Source organism: Rhinolophus ferrumequinum, chromosome 9, assembly GCF_004115265.2.
Source record: "Rhinolophus ferrumequinum isolate MPI-CBG mRhiFer1 chromosome 9, mRhiFer1_v1.p, whole genome shotgun sequence".
NCBI classification, from domain to species: Eukaryota; Metazoa; Chordata; class Mammalia; order Chiroptera; family Rhinolophidae; genus Rhinolophus; species Rhinolophus ferrumequinum.
This window is the reverse complement of record NC_046292.1, coordinates 46,876-68,891: the sequence shown is the minus strand read 5'-3', so window position 1 is coordinate 68,891 and position 22,016 is coordinate 46,876. Positions and strand designations below refer to the sequence as shown.

Sequence of the window (22,016 nt, the reverse complement as noted above, 5' to 3'; positions counted from 1 at the left end):
AACCCACTGTGGTCTAATCTGGAGTCCATATGCTTTGCACCATGAGATGCTGACCTTGAAGGGACAGCAAGGAAAGGGTACGAGAGACCAAGTGCCCCAGACAGAGCCAGGCACACGAAACACGCACACGTCCCCACCTGGCTTTCAGCTTGGCGACTACAGAGATCCTAGGAAACCAGGAGAAGAGCCAAGAGAAGCCAAAGGAGGAGGGTGGGGCCTCTTAGGAGAAAAGGACACACTTCCCAGCAGTCCAGGGAATTCCCTTCCCTCGTGAGTCTGTCTCAAATCCTAGATTTCTCTCCATGGTCAGTAAACTAACTACCGTGACTCCAGACTCACACCTTTCCAGGAGTTGAGCTCCTGTGGCTGAAATTATGAGTTCTCTGTCACCCTCCTGGACACCTCTGCTTTCAGTGATAAGTGGGGAATGAAGTATGTGGCCTGGAGATTTGTATGGAGACAGTTTATTAGAACAGGAGGCCAGAGAGTCCATGGAGGAGATTGGTGTTGACATCCCCATAGCACTAAAGGAACTGTTTGTCTATCGTATCTCTTGTCATGAAAGTGGAGGATTTGTTTAAGCAGTTACTTCTGTACTCATTACACTCTTGGGGAGGGTAAGGGTCAGAAGACTCCCTCTGAAGCCCCCTCAAGTATGTGGTGCCTACGTTTGTCCTGTGGCTGTTGAGAAACGATTTAATGCTAACGACTCACTAATATACTCCCTGCAAACATGGGGCTTCTCCCCTGAGTGTGTCCTCTGGTGTGTGATGAGATTTGACTTTACACTGAAGCCTCGCCCACACTCTTTGCAAACATAGGGCTCCCCTGAGTGTGTCCCCTGGTGCCGAATGAGATGTGACCCATCATCAAAGCTTTGCTTGACTCTTACAGTTCTTGACATTCCTACTCCCACAGATAATTTCCCTCTGTGCTCTGGGTGCACTTTCTGGCCTGTCCTGGGCTCTCCCTCCACCATTTTCTCACGCTCCCTATAGCTCCCCATTTGTCCATTGGGTGGTTTCAAAAAGGGCCCTGAAATCCTCCTCTGCCTGATCCTTTTAAGCAAAGGTTTGGACCTTTCTTTGACCTCTTGACCTTCAGCGTTGTCATCCCAGCTGTGTGGATCAGTCCCTTGCTGCTGCTGACTCTGATACTCTGGGCAGGGTTCCTCCGACTGGAGGTGCTTCCCTGCTGATGTCGCTGGAAGGACCTGAGAGGGGTGACTGCGGCCCACGTGCTGGCTGAGGAATTTCTGAGTGGAGAAGTCCAGAGAGCAGGAGGGACAGGGATGGATCTCTGGCTCTGGTCCTGCTGAAAGAGAAAGTTGGGGTCAGGACAGGTGTTGACAAGGCTGCCTGGGCCGTGTGCTGTGTCCTGGTGAGACCGGCCCCACTGGTCGGTCTCAGTGTGTCAACAAGGCAAGCTCTGCCTCCCACAAAGTGTTGCTTTACAGTCTACGTTTTCATTCCATTGTTCTGCACTACATCTTCACAGATCCAGAAAGCCCCTTTTCTACATACTGCCCTTTTCTACATACTGCCCACACTGGGGGCTTCCAAGAAGCATCAGAGGCAGTTTCAGTCCTTTTATAGATGGCACCGCAGTGGCCCTTCCCCATAGACAAGAATCTACTAAATCATGTGAAAGAGAAAAACCACAGGCCCCAAATGGCGTCACTCATGCTAAAAGCTCATAAAAACACACTAGATTTAATACCAGATCTAACTGCACTCTCAGCCTCTCCCAGAAACCATCTTCATTAACCATTCTGGAATTTTCTGATCAATACCACTGAGGTCATCTGTGGACCCTCTTCATCCTTCCCCATGGAAAGAAGAGGCAATCTACACGATAAAAACTCTTCTCCCCAAAGCTGTCCCAGGCCCCGCATAATCTTTTATTTTGCTAATCGCTCTCTTGTCCACCCTTCTCCATATAAAAACTGGCCATTTTTTACAACCCTTTGGGGCGCCCTGGTAGATGCTACATGGGTTTCTGCTGACTCATGAATAACGCCAATTAGAACCTCAAATGTACTGGTCTGAATTTAGCCTTTTAACAAGCATATCACTGAGACAGTGTCTGCAGCTATTTTACTGTGTTGAGAGCTAAGAACACTCTTGATGCCTTAGGTGGAATTGTCCTTAGTGATGTCATACGTGGAGAAAGGATCTGGGAAGTCAGAAACCACCCAGCCTGGAGATCCACAAATGCGGAAGGCAGGATGGAGTCGTGGCTAAAGGGAGCATCTGCGTAAATCTGAATCTGAGCCTCTCATTCGAAAAGGTATTTGATTGAGGACCCCTATGAGCCTGGATCTCTGTCGGGAAGTGGGACTCAGATTGGACAAGACAGAGGGTCAGGTCCCATTGACTGTGAAAGGATTTCAATGTGAAATGCAGCTGGGGGATAAAAAGATCAGAACAAAAATAAAAAATATAAAAATTGTTCCTAACAGTCAAACGTGTACGAAATGAATCCTTCATTTCTGAAGCAACTGATTTGAAACTTTACTGACATTAGACTGGATTGTACCGTACGAGTTGGACCATGAGCATTTCCAAGAACCCCATTCTTTTCTTTCCATTTTGAAGAACCGCACTGCCCACCTGTCCCTGCCCTGAGCTCTTGCTTCCACTTGCTGCCCCACTTGATGCCCAGCTCCTGGCCGTACTCGTCCCCGTACCAGACCAGCAGTTCACAGCCCGGCCTGATGACCTGGCAGGTTCGGTAGAAAATCTGCCTGTGATACTGAAAGGCCACCAGGTTCTGCTCTTCGTCATCCCGGGCACAGATCACATACCTGGGATTGAGACAGGCGAAAGGAAGGAAAACACAGTTCCCACTACGTGCCCGATCCCTGTCCAGCTCCCCTCCTGATACTGAAAGCCTTCAGGCTCTGACGTCACCCACTGCCCCCTGCACTCCTGGGGAACCTTCTGTCCACATCTAAGCCCCTCGCACAATGTCCTGGGGACTCCTGCATCCAAGTGCTGCCTAGAAAGCTTCCCCCGCCCTTGGAGGTCTCTGTCGCAGCACAGTAAGACAGGACAATAAAGCTCATTCACATTCTGTATCCCCTATAAAAGAGAACCCCTCAAGGAAAGGGACTGGGTCAGGAGGCCAAGGTGCCCGTGGCCAGACTGGCTCGCTCATGCTCTGCAGGCTGCAGGACCCAGGTCTGTTTAGAACCAAGGCTAGGGCGCTTTGCTGTCCTCACAGGTCAAAGGTCCCTTGTTTTAGGGTACCCTGGCACTGTGAACTTCTCGAAAATAGGAAAATTATAGTTAAATATTTCTAAAATCAATTGTTTCATGTCTGTCTGCAGTAAGTCCTCCATAAGGACTAGGGTTGTGTGATCTGTGTACGTAAGGAATCCACTGTCTGAATAAATGGTCATTAGATTAAAGTATGAATACAGGGTCCCCGGTGAATCTCTGCCCCTTCCAGGTTTTTTCCAGGGCCCAAAGTTTGTCCATCATAGAAAGTTGCATTTTGAGGACATGTACCATATTTTATCTCCTTTTTTCTTCATGTCTCTCGGTACGAAAGAGCACTGTGTGGAGAAAAGAGCAGGGAATCGAGGGGACCATTGAGTGAGGCTTGATGAGAAGGGAAGGACCAGGGGCCTGTGATTGATGAGGGTCCTGTCTGGAACCCAGACACCTACTGGCCTTACCTCATCCAGTTGGACTGGGATTCGTCCTTTCCATCCACATACTGATAGCAGTTTCTCCCTTTGGTGATCTGAGGTTCAGGGAAAGAAGTTAAAGGCTTTGTTTTGGTGGGGAGGTAGTAGAAGAATTGTTCTACTCCACTGTCATCCAGGCGCTTTCAGCCTGCATGGATCCCACTGCCAACTGTGACCACATGATGTGCTTCTCGCTCAGCATCTACATGTCTGAGCCGATCTGTCCACTCAGCAGGAGCACCTCACAGAGGGGCCCTTCTGCTGTGTCTGCACCACTGTGCTCCCACTTACCCTCTGGTCTTTAAATGGTAGCGCCATGTTCACGCAAAGTGCACTCAGCACACAGAGCTAACCGTATTGTCCCCATGCACGTGCCAGCATGTAGGTGGGGCCCCCAACCCACAGGGGACGGGACAGGTAGATGCTTCTCACCAGCCAGGAGTATCCACTGTTGGTCGCCTCTTCATTTTCTGTGATCTGGCCCTCGTAGGGGCCAAAGTTCAGACCCAGGGGCATATCGGACACCTCGTTCCACACTCCAAGCCCCACCTCAGAGATGCCCGACACTCTGATTCTCAGCCCAGGAGGCAGAGTGAGGGCTGAGCGGTTGGGATGCCCCTTTTCCACCACACTGTCCTTTACAAATGTAGGGGACCCATGAGTAGCACAGCTGTCAATGAAGAAGTTCTGACACTTCTCACAATCTGGAGGCGAGAGCAACAGGGATTAGGGAAGGTGTAGTGTGTGTTCCTGGACGTAAAGAGCTTCAGAGAGAGCCCGGGCAGTCACATCACTGAGCCTCAATCCTGTACTCCAGGCCACGAGAGGAAGGGAATGATTTGGGAACCAAATGACCAGATGAAACTATTGTATCAAGACATAACAGCCTTGTTTGTGAGGGTCACTTACACAGGTAGTCATCACCCTGGGGCTCGCTGACCTCTTCGTACACATGGCCCTTTCTTTCCCGTAGGTTGTATATCTTCACTTCAATCTCCTTCCTCCTGAGTCCTAAGTTGGAGAAGAGAAGATGAGTGAGGTTGGTGGGCTCTGTACTGTTAGTCCCTGTTTTGCTAGAAAACATGGAATCTCCTATCAAATTGTCACCTTTTTTTCTGTTTGTCCTCCCTTAACTGTTGGTTCAGAGACTCAGACTCCACACTGACTACAGATGGCTGATTCAATGTTAGTTTCTAGCTCTTCACATTATCAGGTTTAACTTCCCAGTCCTTCTATTTACAAAATGGTTCACTCATAGAGTTACTCATTCAGAAAATATTTGTTGTGGGCCCATTATGTGTTAGGCATTGAGCATACGACACCAAGAAAGTATGGTTCCTATTATCACAGATGGATTTATTGGACAACTTGGATGTGTCAATTCTTTGAAATGTAATTTAATGCTTTCAAACAATGTATGAGCTTTGTATCCTTATCTTCACTTTACAGATTAGCATTCAGGAGCCCACAGAATGTATAAGAGTCGCCCAAAGCCCCAGAGCTAACCTGAGTTCTCAGCTTAGCCCACCTTAAACCCAGGCCTACCCAAAGTCCACCCCACATACCTCGGCCATACTTATCAACCTTTCCAGAGGATTCAGAGGAACTAAAGTCCCCAAATTATTTTCTCTTACCTGATTTTTGCCTAGAGTGCTGTCCAGAGGTATTTGCTTCTCCAGGAAGGGACATTGGTTACTGGGTCTGCTCTGAGCCACTTGCCTTCAGCAAATTTGTGGTTCCTGACAACTCCTTCAAACTAGGCTTGTTCCTTGATGGTGCCCTGGACGTTACCTTCAATGTGAGAGCCACATATTAAGAGATAACATATGTTTCTTTAATTCTTTAGGGTTTATGACGTGTTTTCACAGGCATGACTTTAATTACTACTTCGACCACCCTTGAAACTTGGAAGTTCCTGGGGAGTGTGAATATCAGAGGGAACAGAAAGGGCCTATGTGGGTAATGAGTCCAAGACTAGAACCCATGCCTTAAGGCTCTTTCCTTCCAACTTTTTCCGTAAAAGTAGGAGTGAGAGAGATTGGGAATAGAACAAAGAAATGGTTGGGAGAAACATACGTATCTAGACAACGAAGAAAATTATGCTGAAAGTTGCAAATTGCTCTATCTTGGAAAGAATATTTGTAATTCGATTAACTGTTTCCCATCAATTCTGATTTAATAAGGTTGTACCACTAGGTAGTTCTCTTTAGTTTCCTGATCCATAACATGGTCATTCTTAATGAGTTAGTGACCATGACATGTAATAATATTCACCAAAGTTTTTTGTGAGCTATTTAATACAATATGGAAGTGAGACTACAGTCCTGCTATCAACGTACCCCTTTAGCCGTCTCCATTTTTGAAATCTAACAGATATTCAGTATTCATTGACCCTCTTCTAGTTTAATTTGTAAATTTGAAATCATTCATTCAGAAAACATTCAGGGGGCCCTCAGGGGACCTGGGTCCAGGGACTTCTGAGAAGAATCACGTCTGGAGCAGCCTCTCAAAGAGCTCGCAGTACAGAGGGAAGCATTGATTCTAAACAATTCTAAATTACATGAGCGTCACCTGATTAAGCTCAGAGAAAGAAGCTGTTACTTCCACCTACAGGAATGAGCATTTGAAATCAGTTCCAGAGGGATGTGGAATAGTGAGTGACTGACATGAAATCCTTACAGAGGGACGAATGTCTGTGGAATAGTGAGTGACTGATATGAAGTCCTAAAGCTGTTGTATTATCTGTTGCTTCTCAGTCATCAGCCCTGAGGCTCCTCAGGGACGGGAGGTGATTCCTTTACTTAGAGGGGGAGGCTCTGAGGCTGGGGTCCTCTTTCCTCCCTCCCCTGGGACCACTCACTGCACAAACTGCCTGGATACCAGAAAGCTTTCCTGAGTCAGAGGGTTGTCGTGCACCTCTCAGTGTAGCATGGCAGAAACAACCGAGGTTGAGCTCATCAGTCAGATGAACGATGTAAACATGTATGGATGAGACGGTGCAAATTTTGTAAAACAATGACGTTCTAATGAGTTTGTAAGTGGTTTAGAGAAGGAGCTTTGGATTAGATTGCACTACCCCTGACACTGCTCTCAGACACATAATCAGACATTTCTGTAACTCTGAAACCTCAGTTTCCTCATCTATAAATGGTGATAGTTATAGTACCTACCTCAGAATTGTTGTAAGTGTATTCATGTAAAATTCTTAAAGTCTGAAATATTGTGAAAATAAAACAAGTGGCAGCTCGTGTTGTTGCTGTGTGTTATTCACTATTAAAATGATGAAGATATCACACTGTGTAGAAGAGACCAGGAAAGGAAGGCAGCAGTCCCTAGAACAGTCTGCAATTCCTTCTCTTACCTGCATTTGGATCCACGAGGAAGATTTTCTCGACAACAGGATTTGGGAACTACTCACCTTCTGGTGTTTACTCTGTCCCACTCTGAAGTCCACCCGAGAAGGTTTGACTAAAAGGTGATGAGAAAGCAGTGTTTTGGTTGGTAAATGTTTCCAAAATCTGGAGATTCTTACTGGGGACACAGAATTCTGAATCAGAGATTGACAAGTACAAACCACTGGAAATGGTTTCTGAGGTACCATTAAGGCTTATGCTTCTATTGGGGGCATCAACTAATTTTCTTAAAATGTTTAAAAATAGACAAAGCCTCATCTATGTTTCATCCTATGTTCATAAGGTATCTATTACATTTATTTAAAAAATAAGTTGGCCTTTCATGACAAAAATACTCCACAAACTAGGAACAGAAGGAAATTACCTCAATATAAAGGTCATATATGAAAAGTCCATCTCTAACATCTTGCTCTACAGTGAAAAACTGAAAGCTTTTCCTCCAAGATCAAGAACAAGGCAAGGATGCCCACTCTTGCCACTTCTACTCAACACTGTGGAGGAGAGACTGTTCTCTGAGATGACTGATGTCGGTCCCTCGCGCTAGGTCTGGTTAGATGCAGGCCAGAACAGAGATTGCTTCCCCAGAATCCCCAGAGACTGTGTGATCGACCCTTCCACTACGCTGGTTCATGCCGGTTCCTGGAAAAGGCCATTACCCTTCCCCAAGCTAGCATGTAAGGATGTCACTCTTGTCTGGGGTGGTCAAACTCCATACCCCCATCCATCTTGCCCTGTTCTGTATAACCCCTTTAGCTCCTGCCACACTTCGTGGAGGACATCCATGGTGTTTTGCTGCAGCCCAAGAAGCGTCTCGTGTAAGTTCCCTTAATAAACTCTTGATGTAATGATGGAGTTGTCAGCCTCTTTCTTTTGTCTGTGAGCCCCAGGAAATTTTATGAAACAAATGTAGTACTAGAAGTCCTAGCCAGAGTGTTAGACAAAAAAGGAAACAAAGAGTCGTCTAATTTGGAAAGCAAAAAGTAAGATTACATCTGTTTGCAGTTGACATGCTCTTATGTGTAGAAATTCCTAAAGACTCCACAAAAAATCCTGTTAGAACTAATAAATCAATTCAGCAAAATTCCAAGTTACAAAATCAACAGTCAAAAATCAGTTGTATTTCTATGCACTAACAACCACAATCCAAAAAGGAACTTATGAAAACAATCCCTTCTATAATAGCATTAAAAAGATTTAATTAAAAATAAACCTAGGGTCCGGCCCGGTGGCTCAGGCGGTTAGAGCTCCATGCTCCTAACTCCGAAGGCTGCCGGTTCGAGTCCCACATGGGCCAGTGGGCTCTCAACCACAAGGTTACCAGTTCAATTCCTCGAGTCCCACAAGGGATGGAGGGCAGCGCCCCCTGCAACTAAGATTGAACATGGCACCTTGAGCTGAGCTGCCACTGAGCTCCCGGATGGCTCAGTTGGTTGGAGAGCATCCTCTCAACCACAAGGTTGCCGGTTCGACTCCCGCAAGGGATGGTGGGCTGCGCCCCCTGCGACTAGCAATGGCAACTGGACGTGGAGCTGAACGGCACCCTCCACAACTAAGACTGAAAGGACAACAACTTGACTTGGAAAAAAGTCCTGGAAGTACATGCTATTCCCCAATTAAAAAAAGTTCTGTTCCCCTTCCCCAATAAAATCTTTAAAAAAAAATAAAATAAAATAAACCAAGGACGGTGTAAATGCCTGACCGCTGCACTGTACACCTGAAGCTGAAGCTAAGTAATATTGAATGTCAATTATAATTTCATATATATGATCACAGGATGTGGAGTACAGCATAGGGAATAGAGTCAATGGAATTGTAACAGCTGTATACGATGTCAGAGGGCTAGTAGGTTGGGAGAGGGGGGTTATCACTTTGTGAGGGGTGTGAATGTCTATTACATTGTTTTGTACACCTGAAAGTAATGTTAAAAAACGAGCAAAGAAAAAAAATTTAAAAACCAAACCAAGGAGGTGAAAAACTTGTACACTGAAAATGATAAAACATTGGTGACATAAAATTAAAGAAGACACAAATAAATGGAAAGACATTTCATGCTCATGGATTGGGAGAGTTACTATTGTAAAGCTGTCCATACTGCCTAAAACAATCTAAAGATTCAAAGTGTCAATGTCCAAACAGTAGATAATTTCTATCAAAATTGATTTGAGCCAAACAATATATGCCTGGAAGCAAGAGCTCAACAGACTGAGAAAAATTCTTCTCAGAATAACATTTTTCAGCTTCTTTTATGCATTTAGCATTAAGGAGGGAATGTAAGGAAGATTACCTGAAGGTGGGAAAAAGCAAGGTGGGGAGTGGACTACAAGAGAGCTAACAAGATTCTGTGCTCTCTTGAGGGTGGTCAAGCTCCAAAGGTGTCTGAAAAGAAGCATTTCAAAGGTGTGTTAATGTAAATGCACAGAAACAATAAACAGGGCTTGCTTAAGGCAAAGAAAAGCCTTTTACTAAACAGTTATATGACCGGGGCGTGACTGCCCACCATGACTTGCCCAGTTAGGAATTTATGATCAGATCACCCTGTGAAGTTACTTTCTGTAGAATCCCTTTTTTCATCCACTAATGTAATCCCTATCAAAATCCCAATGGTATTTTTTGCAAAAAGAGAAAAAGCATCTTAAATACGGAATCTCAAAACATTCTGAAATGCAAAACAATCTTGAGAAAGAACAAAGCTGGAGGCCTCACATTTATTGATTTCAAAACATACTACAAAGTTACAGTACTCAAAACAGCATAGTATTGGCATAAAGACAGACCCACAAGCCAATGGAACAGAGTAGTGAGCCTGGAAAGACACTCTTGAGTATATGGTCAAATGATCTTCATCAAGGGTGCAAAGACTACACAATGAGAAAAAGATAATCTTTTCAACAAATGGTGCTGGGAAAACAGAATATCCACTCACAAAAAAAATGAAGATGGACCCTTGTCATACAGCATATATATAGAAATCAACTCAAGACAGATTAAAAACCTAATTGTAAGACCTGAAACTATAAAACTCTTAGAGGAAACGGTTCAAATAAGCAATGATTTCTTGGATATGGCACCAAAAGCACAAGCATCAAAAGCAAAAATAGACAAATGGGACTACATTAAACTTACAAACTTCTGTGCCTCAAAGTAAAAATCAACAAACCACACAGACATAGGTAATTGGAGAAAATATTTGTAAAACATCTATCTGGTAAGGGTTAATATCCAGAATATATAAAGAACTTCTACAACTCAATAATAAAATACCAAATAATCCCATTAAAACTAGGTGCTATGGACTGAATTATGTCCTCTCTCTCCCCATTCATATAATGAAACCCTAACCCCCCCATGTGATGATATTTGGCGATGGGTCCTCTGGGAGGTAATTAGGGTTTGATGAGGTCATGAGAATAGGACTGCCATGATGGGATCGGTGCCCTTATCAGAAGGGAGATAGCTTTCTTTCTTTCTCTTCAGAAGCATGCACACAGTGAGATGGAAGCTGCCTACAAGCCAGGAAGAGAACTTCACCATGCCGACACCCTGATCTCAGATTTCCAGCCTCCAGAACTGTGAGAAAGCACATTTCTGTGATCTAAGTCATCCAGTCTGTGTTATTTCATTATGGCAGCCTGAGCTGACTAATACAATGGGAAAAGGACTTGAATAGACATTTCTCCAAAGAAAATATATAAGCGGTCAACAAGCATATGAAAAGATGATCAATACCCCTAATCAAAGGGAAATGCAAATGAAAGCTGCAATGAAATGTCATATAACAAATGTTGGCAGGAATGTGGAGATATTAGAACCCTTACACATTGTTGGTGGGAATGCAAAATGGTTCAGCCACTATGGAAAATAGTATAAACATTCCTCAAAAAATTATAAATAGGGGGTGGCTGGTTAGCTCAGTTTGTTAGAGCGTGGTGCTGATAACACCAAAGTTACCGGTTTGATCCCCACATGGGCCACTGTGAGCTGCGCCCTCCTTTTAAAAAAAAGTTGTAAATAGAACTGCCATATGATCTATCAATCCAAATTTTGGGCATCCAAAATAATTGAAAACAGGATCTTGAATAAATATTTGCACTCCCATGGCAGCATTATTCACAATAGCCAAGATGGGAAAGCAACCTAAATGTCCATCGATGGACAAATGGATAAAGAAAATGTGGTAAATGCACACAATAGAATATTATTCAGCCTTAACAAAGAAAGCACATCATATGGTACAACATGGATGAACCCTGAGGACATTACACTGAGTAAAATAAACCAAACACAAAAAGACAAACACTGCATGATTCCACTTATGGAAGCTATCTAAAGTAATCAAATTTATGGAAACAAGATAGAATGGTGGTTGCCAAGGGGCCATGTGGGAGACATCAGGGAGACCAAACAGCTGTCTGAAAACCTCCCCCAGAATAAAGACAAAAATCAGGTTAATTTTTGGGTAAGAAAATCATGTACTGTGATAAAATATGCATAAATAAATTATATATCTTTATGTAATATCTTAATCATTTCCTCATCTAGGACATTTAATCCAATAACTGAACTATTATGAGATTAGTGTTAGAAAGCTCTTTGGTGGATTTACAGTTTAACTAAGTTTTCTGCAATTGCCCTTTAATTAACAAAGTGTAGCAAAAATAATTGTTTTAAAAATAATAAATTGTAAACATTTGGAAAGTATGGAGAATTGCACTGGAAAATATATACATTCACCATTTTGCCTGATGTCAGGATTCTGCCACAATGGCTTCAGATCTTTTTATTTCTATGTTAAAATTCAAAAACAAAAAGCTAACCCAGACATAGGCAAGTCACCTGCTAGATCTTCCTCCTTCTCTTGGGATGTAACTATTCTGAATTTGTTATTTCTTATTCACTTTCAGGTTTCTATACAGTTACTGCTTATTCATGTATCTGTAAATATATAATTATTGTACACATTTTTCTGGGCATCTTGTTTGCTGAACAAGCAAACACTGTTTCCTTAACCCCTGACAGGCAGCTCAGATCTACCCCAGGTCAGTTTCAGGACAGCACCTCTGAGTCCTCCTGGCCCCTCACCTTGCCGCCTTGGAGTCCATTCTTCATCAGAATCCTCAGTGTCATCTGCCTGGGGTCTCATGGCCTGCCTGTGTGTGTTGACACATGAAAGCTGGTCGAGAGGCTCGGAGACCTGGAACGAAGCAAAATCTCTGTCCTGAAAGGGAAGAGCCTGAAGGAGGAACAAAGCACCAGAGCAGCTCATTGTGATGGACTGGGTGGGCCAGGAGGGTCTAGAACATGGCACCGTGAGTGTGGCACCGTCAGTGCCAGCCCTGCCCTCACACAAAAGACAAAACTCCCCCCAGGTCGCTCTGCACACAGAAGGGAGCTGCAGGCAGATGAGCACCTGAGAACGAGCGAGCCCGAGTAATACAGGTGTGTCAGGGCTCCCAAGCTCACGGCCCCAGCTCGTCCTGTTACCTAGAGCAAGCATTGCCTCGTAGTTCCTTTTCACGTTTCTGTACCGGGTTTTCTCCCAGTCTCCCATCGCTGTCCATTCTTCCTTGGAGAAGTACATGGAAATGTCTCTGACATCATCGTTGGCCTTGAGAAAATAATAGGTTGCATCGGTAACTTACTACAAGTCAGCACTTCGGGCTGGGCCTTCTCTGCCCCGTGTGTGCAGGGTGTCGACTGAGACCTCCGGGTGGTCGCTGTGAACCAAGGATGCAGACGTTCTCTCCCTCCTGCTGTGCCCTGGTGAACGGAGCAAACACCAGCTTTCCCGACTGGTGAGGAATGTTTCCCGTCAGCAGCTGCTGACGCTAGCGTCCCGTTCTCCCCCACGTCGCAGACAGGACCAAGCGCCCCATTCTGTGCACATGCACAGCGAGGGGAGCCCACCAGTGCAGGTGGGTAGTCTGGTCTTCTGGGCACCAGCTCCTGGTCACCAGGCCCCTCTCCCCATCCTTCCCACAGGCCCCGCTTGCAGGCTGGCGTGGCCTCCCCCACTTCTCACCTTGGGCTTCCACCCTCTTCTCCTTGTGTTTCTTTCCGGGCTCTCCTCTGGGGACCTGCCAGGGCTCATGGTGCTGGGACCACTGGGGGACCCCGTTCTGGCTCAGAGGCTGGTACGGGCCAAGGTGCCTGTGGAGGGAGAAGGGGCTGAGAGGAGGTGGCAGCCCCCACCAATGCCCAGAGCCAGGCCTGGCCTGTCTTCTCCATCTGGGCAGGGTGTCCAGAGAAGGAAGATGTGGGGACCCAGCAAGGATTAGAGCACGTGGGGGAAATTCTGGGGGGGCACCGATGGCACGGGAGGGTCTCCCCGGCCATGACAGACCAGCCGACGGGGAGCTGGGCTTGGTTTCTTTCTCCCCCTTGTAGTTGTGCCCTTCTCAGGAAAGGTGGCAAAGGCATCTGGAGGGATGTGGCTGAGGGTGTTTGAGGGGAGTCCTGAGGGGCGAGGCCAGAGAAGCCTCAAGGAGACTCCGAGGCCCGACTGCAGGGATGGGGTCTGGCCGACCATCAGGACTGTTCCAGAGACAGGAATGAATATTCCCCATAGAAGGGTTTGGGAATCCGGGAAAATCTGGGCAGAGGGCAGCCTCCATCTCCAAGGGCCGGCCATCCCTCTGGCTGAGGGGTTTTGGGGTCCCCCAGGCGGAGGGACTGGGTGCCTCAGGTCGAGAGGCTTTGCGGTCTCAGGTGGAGGAGGTCTGGGTCCCTGGGGCTGAGGTATTTGCGGTCTCCAGGGACAAGAGTCGGGGTCTTTCAGGCTGAAGAGATTCAGATGCTCAGGCGGAGAGAATTTGGGATCTTTGAGGCTGGGGAGATTTGAGGTCTCTCATTACGGGGCTCTAGGTTCCCGACATTGCGGTAAATTGGGGTCTTCGAACCGAAGAGATTAAGAGCTCCCAGGATGAGGGCATTTAGGATCTGAGGTTGGGGAATCGGGCTTCGGGTGCGTGCTGTTCTTATCATTTCTCAGGCTGAGGGGAATTCGGTTTTCATGGTGTTTGGGATGTAAACATTAGGGGATTTCGTGTCTATCTGGGCGAGGAGATTTGCGGTCCCTCCAGGTTAGCGGATTTGGGGTCCCTCAGGGTGACGGGATTTGTGGTCCTTCGAGGCTGACAGGATTTGGAGCCTCTCGGGGTGAGGGGATCGAGAGTCTCTGAGGCAGGAATTTGAAGGTCTCGGGTTAAGGGTTCATAAGGGTTTCACATGGCAAAGGCCCCGTTTTCCTGTCAGTCTCCGGGCTCTTCAGCCGCACCGCTCACCCGGTCGAGTGCCGACCCCCAGCCTGCGCGCCGTTCCCGCCCGCCCTCAGGAGTTGAGAAGCGGCAGAGGGCGAGATACCCGTCTATATAGCTGTGTCAGGCGTAAGCCACCAATCACTGCTGCGATCATAGGGTCCTGCCCGCCAATTGGCGGACAGAAGAAGCCGAGAGGGTGGGGCATGGGGCGGAGCCTACCTAGCAGTCAGGAGCAGAACCCAATCCTAGGCGGGCGGTGGGGGAGTGAAGCGGGTGGCCGGCTCTTCACACCTCCTGTGGAAGGTCCCTCCCCACTCCGCAGGGATTGGCTGCTCTGGATCCTGCCAGTGTCTGTCAAGAAGCCTTCCGCGAGGAAGCACAGTCTAGTGGTTTTCATTGCTTGTTTTCCAGCTGATGTTGGTGAAAGACCTGCCCGTCAGGACCCAGCGTCCACCCCCGGGCTGAGCCTGGAGCGTGAACCTCGCGGCAGGTCTTTAGGGTGGACGTGGCCATCTGTGGAATGACAAAGATTCTTTGTTCCACCAGACTTTAGTCAGGATCCCAAACTTTCTCCTAGGATCATTTATGCCATTTAAAGTCCACTTCCCCCCCCTTTTTAAAAATGTATTAGTTTCAGGTGTACAAAGCAATGTAATATGTAAAATCCACTTTTAGCAAGAACTATATTACCAGTTAGTGTGTGGTGAATATCACATCACATGGGGAGGGGGAACGGGGACTGTAATTCAGTAAATTCTGATGAGATAAGATGCAGACACACAATTTCATTTTGTGTCCGTCCATATGTTTCAAAGGTTCAAACAGAACAAATGAAGTAATAAGTATATTAGAAAAACCTCTAGGAGATTTTTAAATCTCAAAGAACTGGCATTACGAGTAATAGACACGTTTAAGTTATATAGGTCTAAAAAGTCTTCCTGGAGGGCAATCGGTGACCATAGGATGGCCACGGGCTTGAAAATTAATCTGGGGAACGTAATTTGGTGGTTACCAGAAGGTAAAGGGGTTGGGGGGTGGGGGATGAGGATGAGGGGGATCAAATGTATGGTGATGGAAGGGGAGCTGACTCTGGGTGGTGAACACACAGTGTGATTTATGGATGATGTGATACAGAATTGCACACCTGAAATCTATGTAATTTTACTAACAATTGTCACCCCAATAAATTAAAAATAAATTAATAAAAAAAAAGTCTTCCGAAATAAGAAAATATAGATAAAACCACACAAAAACGAAAAAACTACAAATATTTTGCATAAAAAAGAATACATCAAATACCAAGACAGGGCATCCACAGAGGAGGGTCAGTTTAACACCTACTGGCTTTCACAAGATTAAGTGGGAAGAGTATTTCTGGCCCTTTCCTAGTTTTGATCACAGAAATATAACATGATTTCCATGTATTGCAAATAAGCCAACTGTCGATTTATTACTGTGAAATTTAATAAAGGGAGATGTCAGTAAAGTGGAGTTGGGGAGCCAGAAGGGGGCGCTCTCACATAGTACGACCCGAGGTCAATGACAGACCCTCACAGAAGAATCCTCCACGGGAAAAAATCATCAATTATACGCCTCAATGAAAAAGATACGCAGTGAGTCTCCCGCAAAAAATTGACTTCCCAGCATCTCATTCCCAGCATGAGAAACCGTCGTCACCCTGAACTCGGCTTTTCCCCAATGGACTTTCATTCAAAATGACCCCTCCCAACTGCCTTCTTCTTTTCAAAATCACATTCCTCGCCTTTATTTGTGGGACTTGCCTATGATTTTTGCTATAGTTTGCTTGTCCAAAATTGCAATTCTTTGCCGTTTCTGAGTAAACCCATTTTTGCTGGTAAAATAACTTTTATTTTTAGGGTCGACATTATTTGATGGCCCATATGGGGATCCAAAGAAGACCCACCCCTGGCATCTCGGGTTGTGCCCGCAGGGCCCTCTGAACTGCCAGCTTCCTTGCAGACACTGGAATTTGACAGTAAGTCTTTCTTCTGAATCTGCGCTTCTGCTCTGTTTTTGAAGCTCTCCAGATTCTATTCGAGTCTATTTTAAGGCTTCGTCCTTTTCTGATTAAACGCCTCGTTTTGTTTGCAAGTACTCGGTCAGCACTTCAGCCTGGCTCTTGAAATCAGGCTGTTCTCTTGGAACTGTGCTAGACTTTGACCTGATTCTTTTTGGAATCGGCTGTTTCTACTGAAATTGAAATGCCCAACAATTGAACCCAGAAAAGAAAAAACAACATTGTAAGTCTAGTAACTGTTGGTTCCCTAAAAATTGGAAACTGTAACTTGGGCCAAATAACAAACTAACTGGTCCTACTAGAAATTCCAAGATCCCCACTCCTTGCTACTATACATGCTTTAAACGACTGGTCCTCTGCTGAAATGCTAGCATGTAGGAACCACTGTTGGTGGGGAAATAATAACAAAGCCTCAAAAGGTGCCTACCTCACTAGTCGCACTTTTCGAAAGTGGGAAGCCTTCCCCACCCAGGGAAGCCTGTTCACACTTGTTCATTTTAAATTGCCTGTTCATTTTAAATTGCCTAGCAAAGCATTTGAGTTTTGTTGAATAAACAGTAACATGCAAATTTGGAGGATTATAAACAGTTGTCACTTATTTCTAACTCCATTGTCCACGAAGAAGGAAAAATATCAGGTAACATTAAACGTTGATAAGTCAATGCTACATATTTTAATCACTAGATAACCACTAAAACATTGATTTAGAAAATGTGTAGCTAGCAAGCTTCAAGATAGAAAAAGTGGAATAAGATACAACAGAATAAAAGAACCCACCTAAAATAGCAAAATGAAAACAAAAATAAAACAACAACAACAACACAATTCTCCAAAAGCAAAATAAAAGACTTGGAAACAAAATAAAAAATAGAAAAGGCTAATGAGAGAGGAAAAAAACAGAAGTAAATGCAAAGGCACGTGTCCTTGTGTAGGAAGACTCATTGTTCTAAATATGTCCGTTTTGTATGTTAACGTAAATTTCATTGTCACTCCAATTAAAATAATTTAAGTATTCAAATTTTTAAGCTGATTAAAAAGAATATATGTAAAAATAAGCAAGCTTGAATAGCAGGGAAATTTTGAAAACCATTAAGAGAACCATTAAGGGTGTGCTAGCCTATTGGACATTGAAATTTCTTTTAAAAATTAATATTAAGACTGTACATTTTGGGAAATGAATATAGTCAGTTCAATATAATTAAATATGAAATGCAGAAGTAGACTCTGTGACAGTTAATTTCATTTGTTACCTTAATAGCACTCAGGGACGGCCAGGTAGGTGGTAAAACACTATTTCTGGGTGTGTCTGTGAAGGTGTTTTTGGGAGTAGCATATGAATCCGACTGAGTAAAGAAGACAGCCCTCCCCAGGTGGTGGGCATCCAGGCTGTGGTCCCGAATGGGACCAAAAGGTGGAGGGAGGTGGAATTGTCTTTTTTCTTGAGCTGGACTTCTCACCTTTTCCTGCCATCGGACATTGGAGCTCCAGGTTCCTGGCCCTTCATACTCGGACTAATTATCCCACCAGCTTTCCTGCAGACTGCTGGATTTCTCTGCTTCCATAACAGCGTGTGTCATGCAGGGTCTCAGCTCCCGCTCCCGCACAAGAACACAGGGCATGGTGAGGCCAAAACAGAACATCCATGGAGCCATTGATAGGGGAGTCATACCACTCTATTCTCGCTGGTGGCTGGGTTGGAGACACAAAAGCAAACATCCGCAAGTACCCCAACAAGGGGTCTTCCTGCTCCCCAGTCTGGCTGGTGGCTGGGAGAGACACAGGAAGTAGAAGCCGCTTGATCCGCAAACCACTGGCCGGTTTTCTGCCTGCCAACCAACCAATCAACCAACGAAGCCACGGCAGTTATATCAGTGGCTAATTGGCTAACTCGTTACAGCTGCTGGCCACCTACTGCGCGAGCCTGCACCTCTCCACGTGAGGCCGAGAGCCTGGAAATGGCTGTCTGGGACTCTGTACCCTCAGCATGATATAGGCCCACATGTAGAATGACATGGTACCTGAGGAAAGTGAATTTCAAACTTTGGGGGAAAAGAGTCACTGTTGTGAAGCTGTGCGGAAGCAGGCTCTGTGCTCTGCGCTCAGCAGGAGAGGATTTGTTAAAGAGGTTTGCCCATAATGTGGAATATTACACACACAACTTGAAAAGTGAGTGAGGATGTGTGAGTTTACATTTCATTAAAGAAATTAAAACCTGATAAGGTGGTTCTAATTGATTGTAACAGAGAACAATTTCTAAGGAGTGTTTTTTTAAGTGAGAAAAGTAACATGCAAAACAAATTGCATTTTAAAAATACCCAGCCAACCTTTAATTAAAATTCTGCTAATAGAAAGGTCGAGTACAGGAACATGTGTATCACACAAGAATTAATTAAAAAGAAATTATTGGAAAGGTATTATGATATGAAAATTAACATAATTAACATAAATAGCATAATTAACATGTTTATTTTAGTTAGCTTCTGTCCATTAAATTGCTCCAAAGAGCAATTTAATTCCAAAACACAGAACCACTTCAAATTTAGAAAATATAATTTAATGACATTGAAATGAGTATTTTTTTTTTTTTACAGCCCGTTCATCCAGTGGGTAGAAAACCTTGCTCTTATATGGTCTATACTTTATGTCAATTTTGTGCAAGAAAATGAATTTGGCTAATTAACTGCTTTAGCTCATGAGTTTTCTATTCATATCTAGAACACTCTGAGTTTCCACTGTTCGATCTTACGATTTGCTATAAATGGAATGTATTTCAGAATATTTTATCCACAGGTTGTGCTGCCCTAAATCTCAACTGATTTTGGTCCTCAAACACCATGTTCTTGATTTTGTTGTTGTTGTTGGCTTTCACTTTACCACAGCTACTGGAAAATATACTTCAAAGGGAATAAAGATGAAATCAATAAAAAAATGCAGTATATATATGGTGCTAAAAAATGTATACTCATTTTAAGAAAGGAAAACTGTATTAAAATTGTAATACTCACTATATACTGATAACAAAGATGATAACAAAGATGATGCAAGTCACGTTCGACGTCTGCAATGACAAGAGGAGCTCATAGTGGTTCCCATCAGTGTCCAGACACTTCCGATTACAGTGACCTACTGTTACATAGGTAACATCTCTTAAAATGTGTACACATTTTTTTGGCATCTGTGGGGACAGAGCCAGAAGTGCAGTTTCCAGGCTCTCAGCCTCATGTGGAAAGGTGTTGGCTCAGGTAGTAAATGACCATCAACTGTGATTGGATGGCCATCGGCTGTAGCCTCTTGGGCAATTGGCCCCTGATATGGCTGTCATGACTGCGTTGGTTGGTTGGTTGCCAGGTGAGAAAAGACGGATTGAGGATCGTGTGGCTCCTACTTTGTGTGTCTCACCCAGCCACCAGCGAGACTATAGTGGTATGACTCCCCTATCTATGGCTCCGTGGGTGTTCCTTTTTGGCCTCACCATGTCCTGCGTTCTTATGTGGGGAGTGGGAGCTGAGACCCCGCATGTCACTCTGCATGACACATGGTGCAGCGAGCAGGGTGTGGTGTCGGCGGAAACTCTCCGAAAGGCAATGGAGCAGTTTATACGTATGAAAGCTCAGTTTCAGGAAGCCCATGAGGAGCAGCGCTGGGAACAGGAAGGGGGGGGAGAGGGGGCTTCAGGAGCCAGACCGCAGCCCCCAGGGAGAGCAGGGGAGGCAGGCTGTGTTGGGATCCCAGGCTCTGGCCTGGGCGCTGGGGCTGAAGGGGCCTTGGAAACTCCACTCCAGGTGCAGCATTTGCAGGGGGAGCCGAACACCCCGCTCCTGGGGCAGCTTTGCTGGAACAGACATTCCTCTGCACAGCTATGGTAGCTGGCCTGTCCTGAGGGTTGGGGTACAGTCTGTCAGCCTTGCCCTGGCATAAGGTGTCTTGTCCAAGGCTGGTGCCACCCTCAGGTCCAGAGGTCTGACCTGGTGTGGGAACTCCAGTCCTGGGGGGTCTAAAGGCATATGGAAGACCTGGGAAAACAGTGCAGAGTCAGCCAAGGACACGCCAAGAGATCCCAAACCCACTGGTCACACACGCAGTCAGTAACCGTGGGCTGGCAGCAGCTCAGCACCCCACACCCCACATTCTCCATCTGTTTCTGTCCCTGTCGGACCTTCTCCTTCGGTGTCTGTCAACATCTGTCTGTCTGACTAGGTTCAAGATATTCATGAAACATCTGCTCTTGTCACCACCCTGCAGTGACCTTTTCAAGCTCCCAAGGGACCTTACTTCATCCCTAGCTCAGGATGCCTTATCTACCCTTGTTTCCTATCTTCCTACTTCTCCTGAATGTGGGGTCTCTGACTCTCTCCTCTGTGCGGGGTTCCCATATGTATGTATGAAATCTGCTTATTTTGTCTTACTAGATCTGTGTCACAAATACTTGATTATTAGAGCAGCCAAAATAACCTTGAGGGTAGAGGAAAGTTTCTTCCCCATCGAAGCAAGTAATCAGATATTTAATAAAAGGTGAAATTTTGGAGTGTATCTACATCACTGCGTCATGCAATAAGATTCAACAATTTAAATTACCTTATTCTAAGGACTGAGTGATTAGATCAATGAAATATGGGACTATCTACCAATTTAACTCCTGGATGTGAAACTTCTATTACATTTTCAAAAGCAGGAATGAAGAGGACAAAAAGTTTTGCCTTTGGGAATATTGACTTTAAGATGGTTAAGAAACAAGACTCAAAGAACTTTGACCATCCCCCTTTCCTGCCTAAGAGATTCTGTTGGAAAGACCTGGTTTAGGAGGGGAACCTTGGTATAAAGTCATTAGCATAAGGCGGAAGACACCCAGGGAGCCTGCTGACCACCCTTCCCCCATGTCCCATTTTCTTTTGTGTTGTCTCACAACAATGTAAATTACGTGAGTGTGCCAGTCTTCCTAAATTATCTGCAAAGCACCCAATCTGACTTCACTGTCTTTGTAATTTTCACGTGTTTGTGAGTTACCCATGCTCATATATTAAAATTAGTTTTTATTTTACCAATCTGAGCCTGTTAATTAGCTCAGGTGGAAGTTGTTACTATAGTCAGAGAGAACAGTGCCTTGGGGAGAGGTGGGAGGAAAGGAAGGAAGATCTGAGGGGAAACGAAAAGACAGATGAGATCATTCTGAAGAAAAGGTGCAGCTACAGCTAATTGTAATGGATTATAACACTATTAGCATTGCAGGCTGGGAAAAATCTCCACCCTTGTGTCCTCAGGACAGTTCCTGCAAGGGAATCCCGCCTCCCAGTGGGAAGGAGTCTTCAAGATAGACGCACGCTGGGAACGCCCTGGGAATGCCCTGGGATCACTTGTGACTCCAACCCTGAATATTTCGCGCCCTCATTCAAATATAATCCTAAATTTTCTTTGTTCCAGCGCAGTCGCTTGACTGGGCTTGCCCACTCTTGTGTTTTGGGAATATATTTTCTTTCTTTTAATACTTCCTCGGCCTGCTTGCCTTTGTTCATGAGGCGTTGTTCCTACATCCTGGAATGCCTTCCTGTGATGACTCTGACCTGCTCTCCGGTAACACACTTACTAGGTTAGAGCAAAAGAAATAATTGTTAAGCCCC

The 22,016-nt window shown here is 45.2% G+C and overlaps 1 protein-coding gene across 1 annotated transcript; it reads right to left on the bottom strand.

Annotated features, from left to right (window-relative positions):
- Positions 1-1,023: 1,023 nt before the first annotated feature.
- On the bottom strand, positions 1,024-17,905 carry LOC117026714 (probable histone-lysine N-methyltransferase PRDM7). The gene is given in 13 exon segments (XM_033113672.1): positions 1,024-1,311; positions 2,613-2,664; positions 2,666-2,806; positions 3,683-3,750; positions 4,127-4,398; positions 4,604-4,705; positions 5,329-5,485; positions 7,113-7,162; positions 12,187-12,262; positions 12,264-12,298; positions 12,589-12,712; positions 13,059-13,254; positions 17,859-17,905. Coding segments are annotated over 13 exon segments (1,608 nt in total).
- Positions 17,906-22,016: the final 4,111 nt, after the last annotated feature.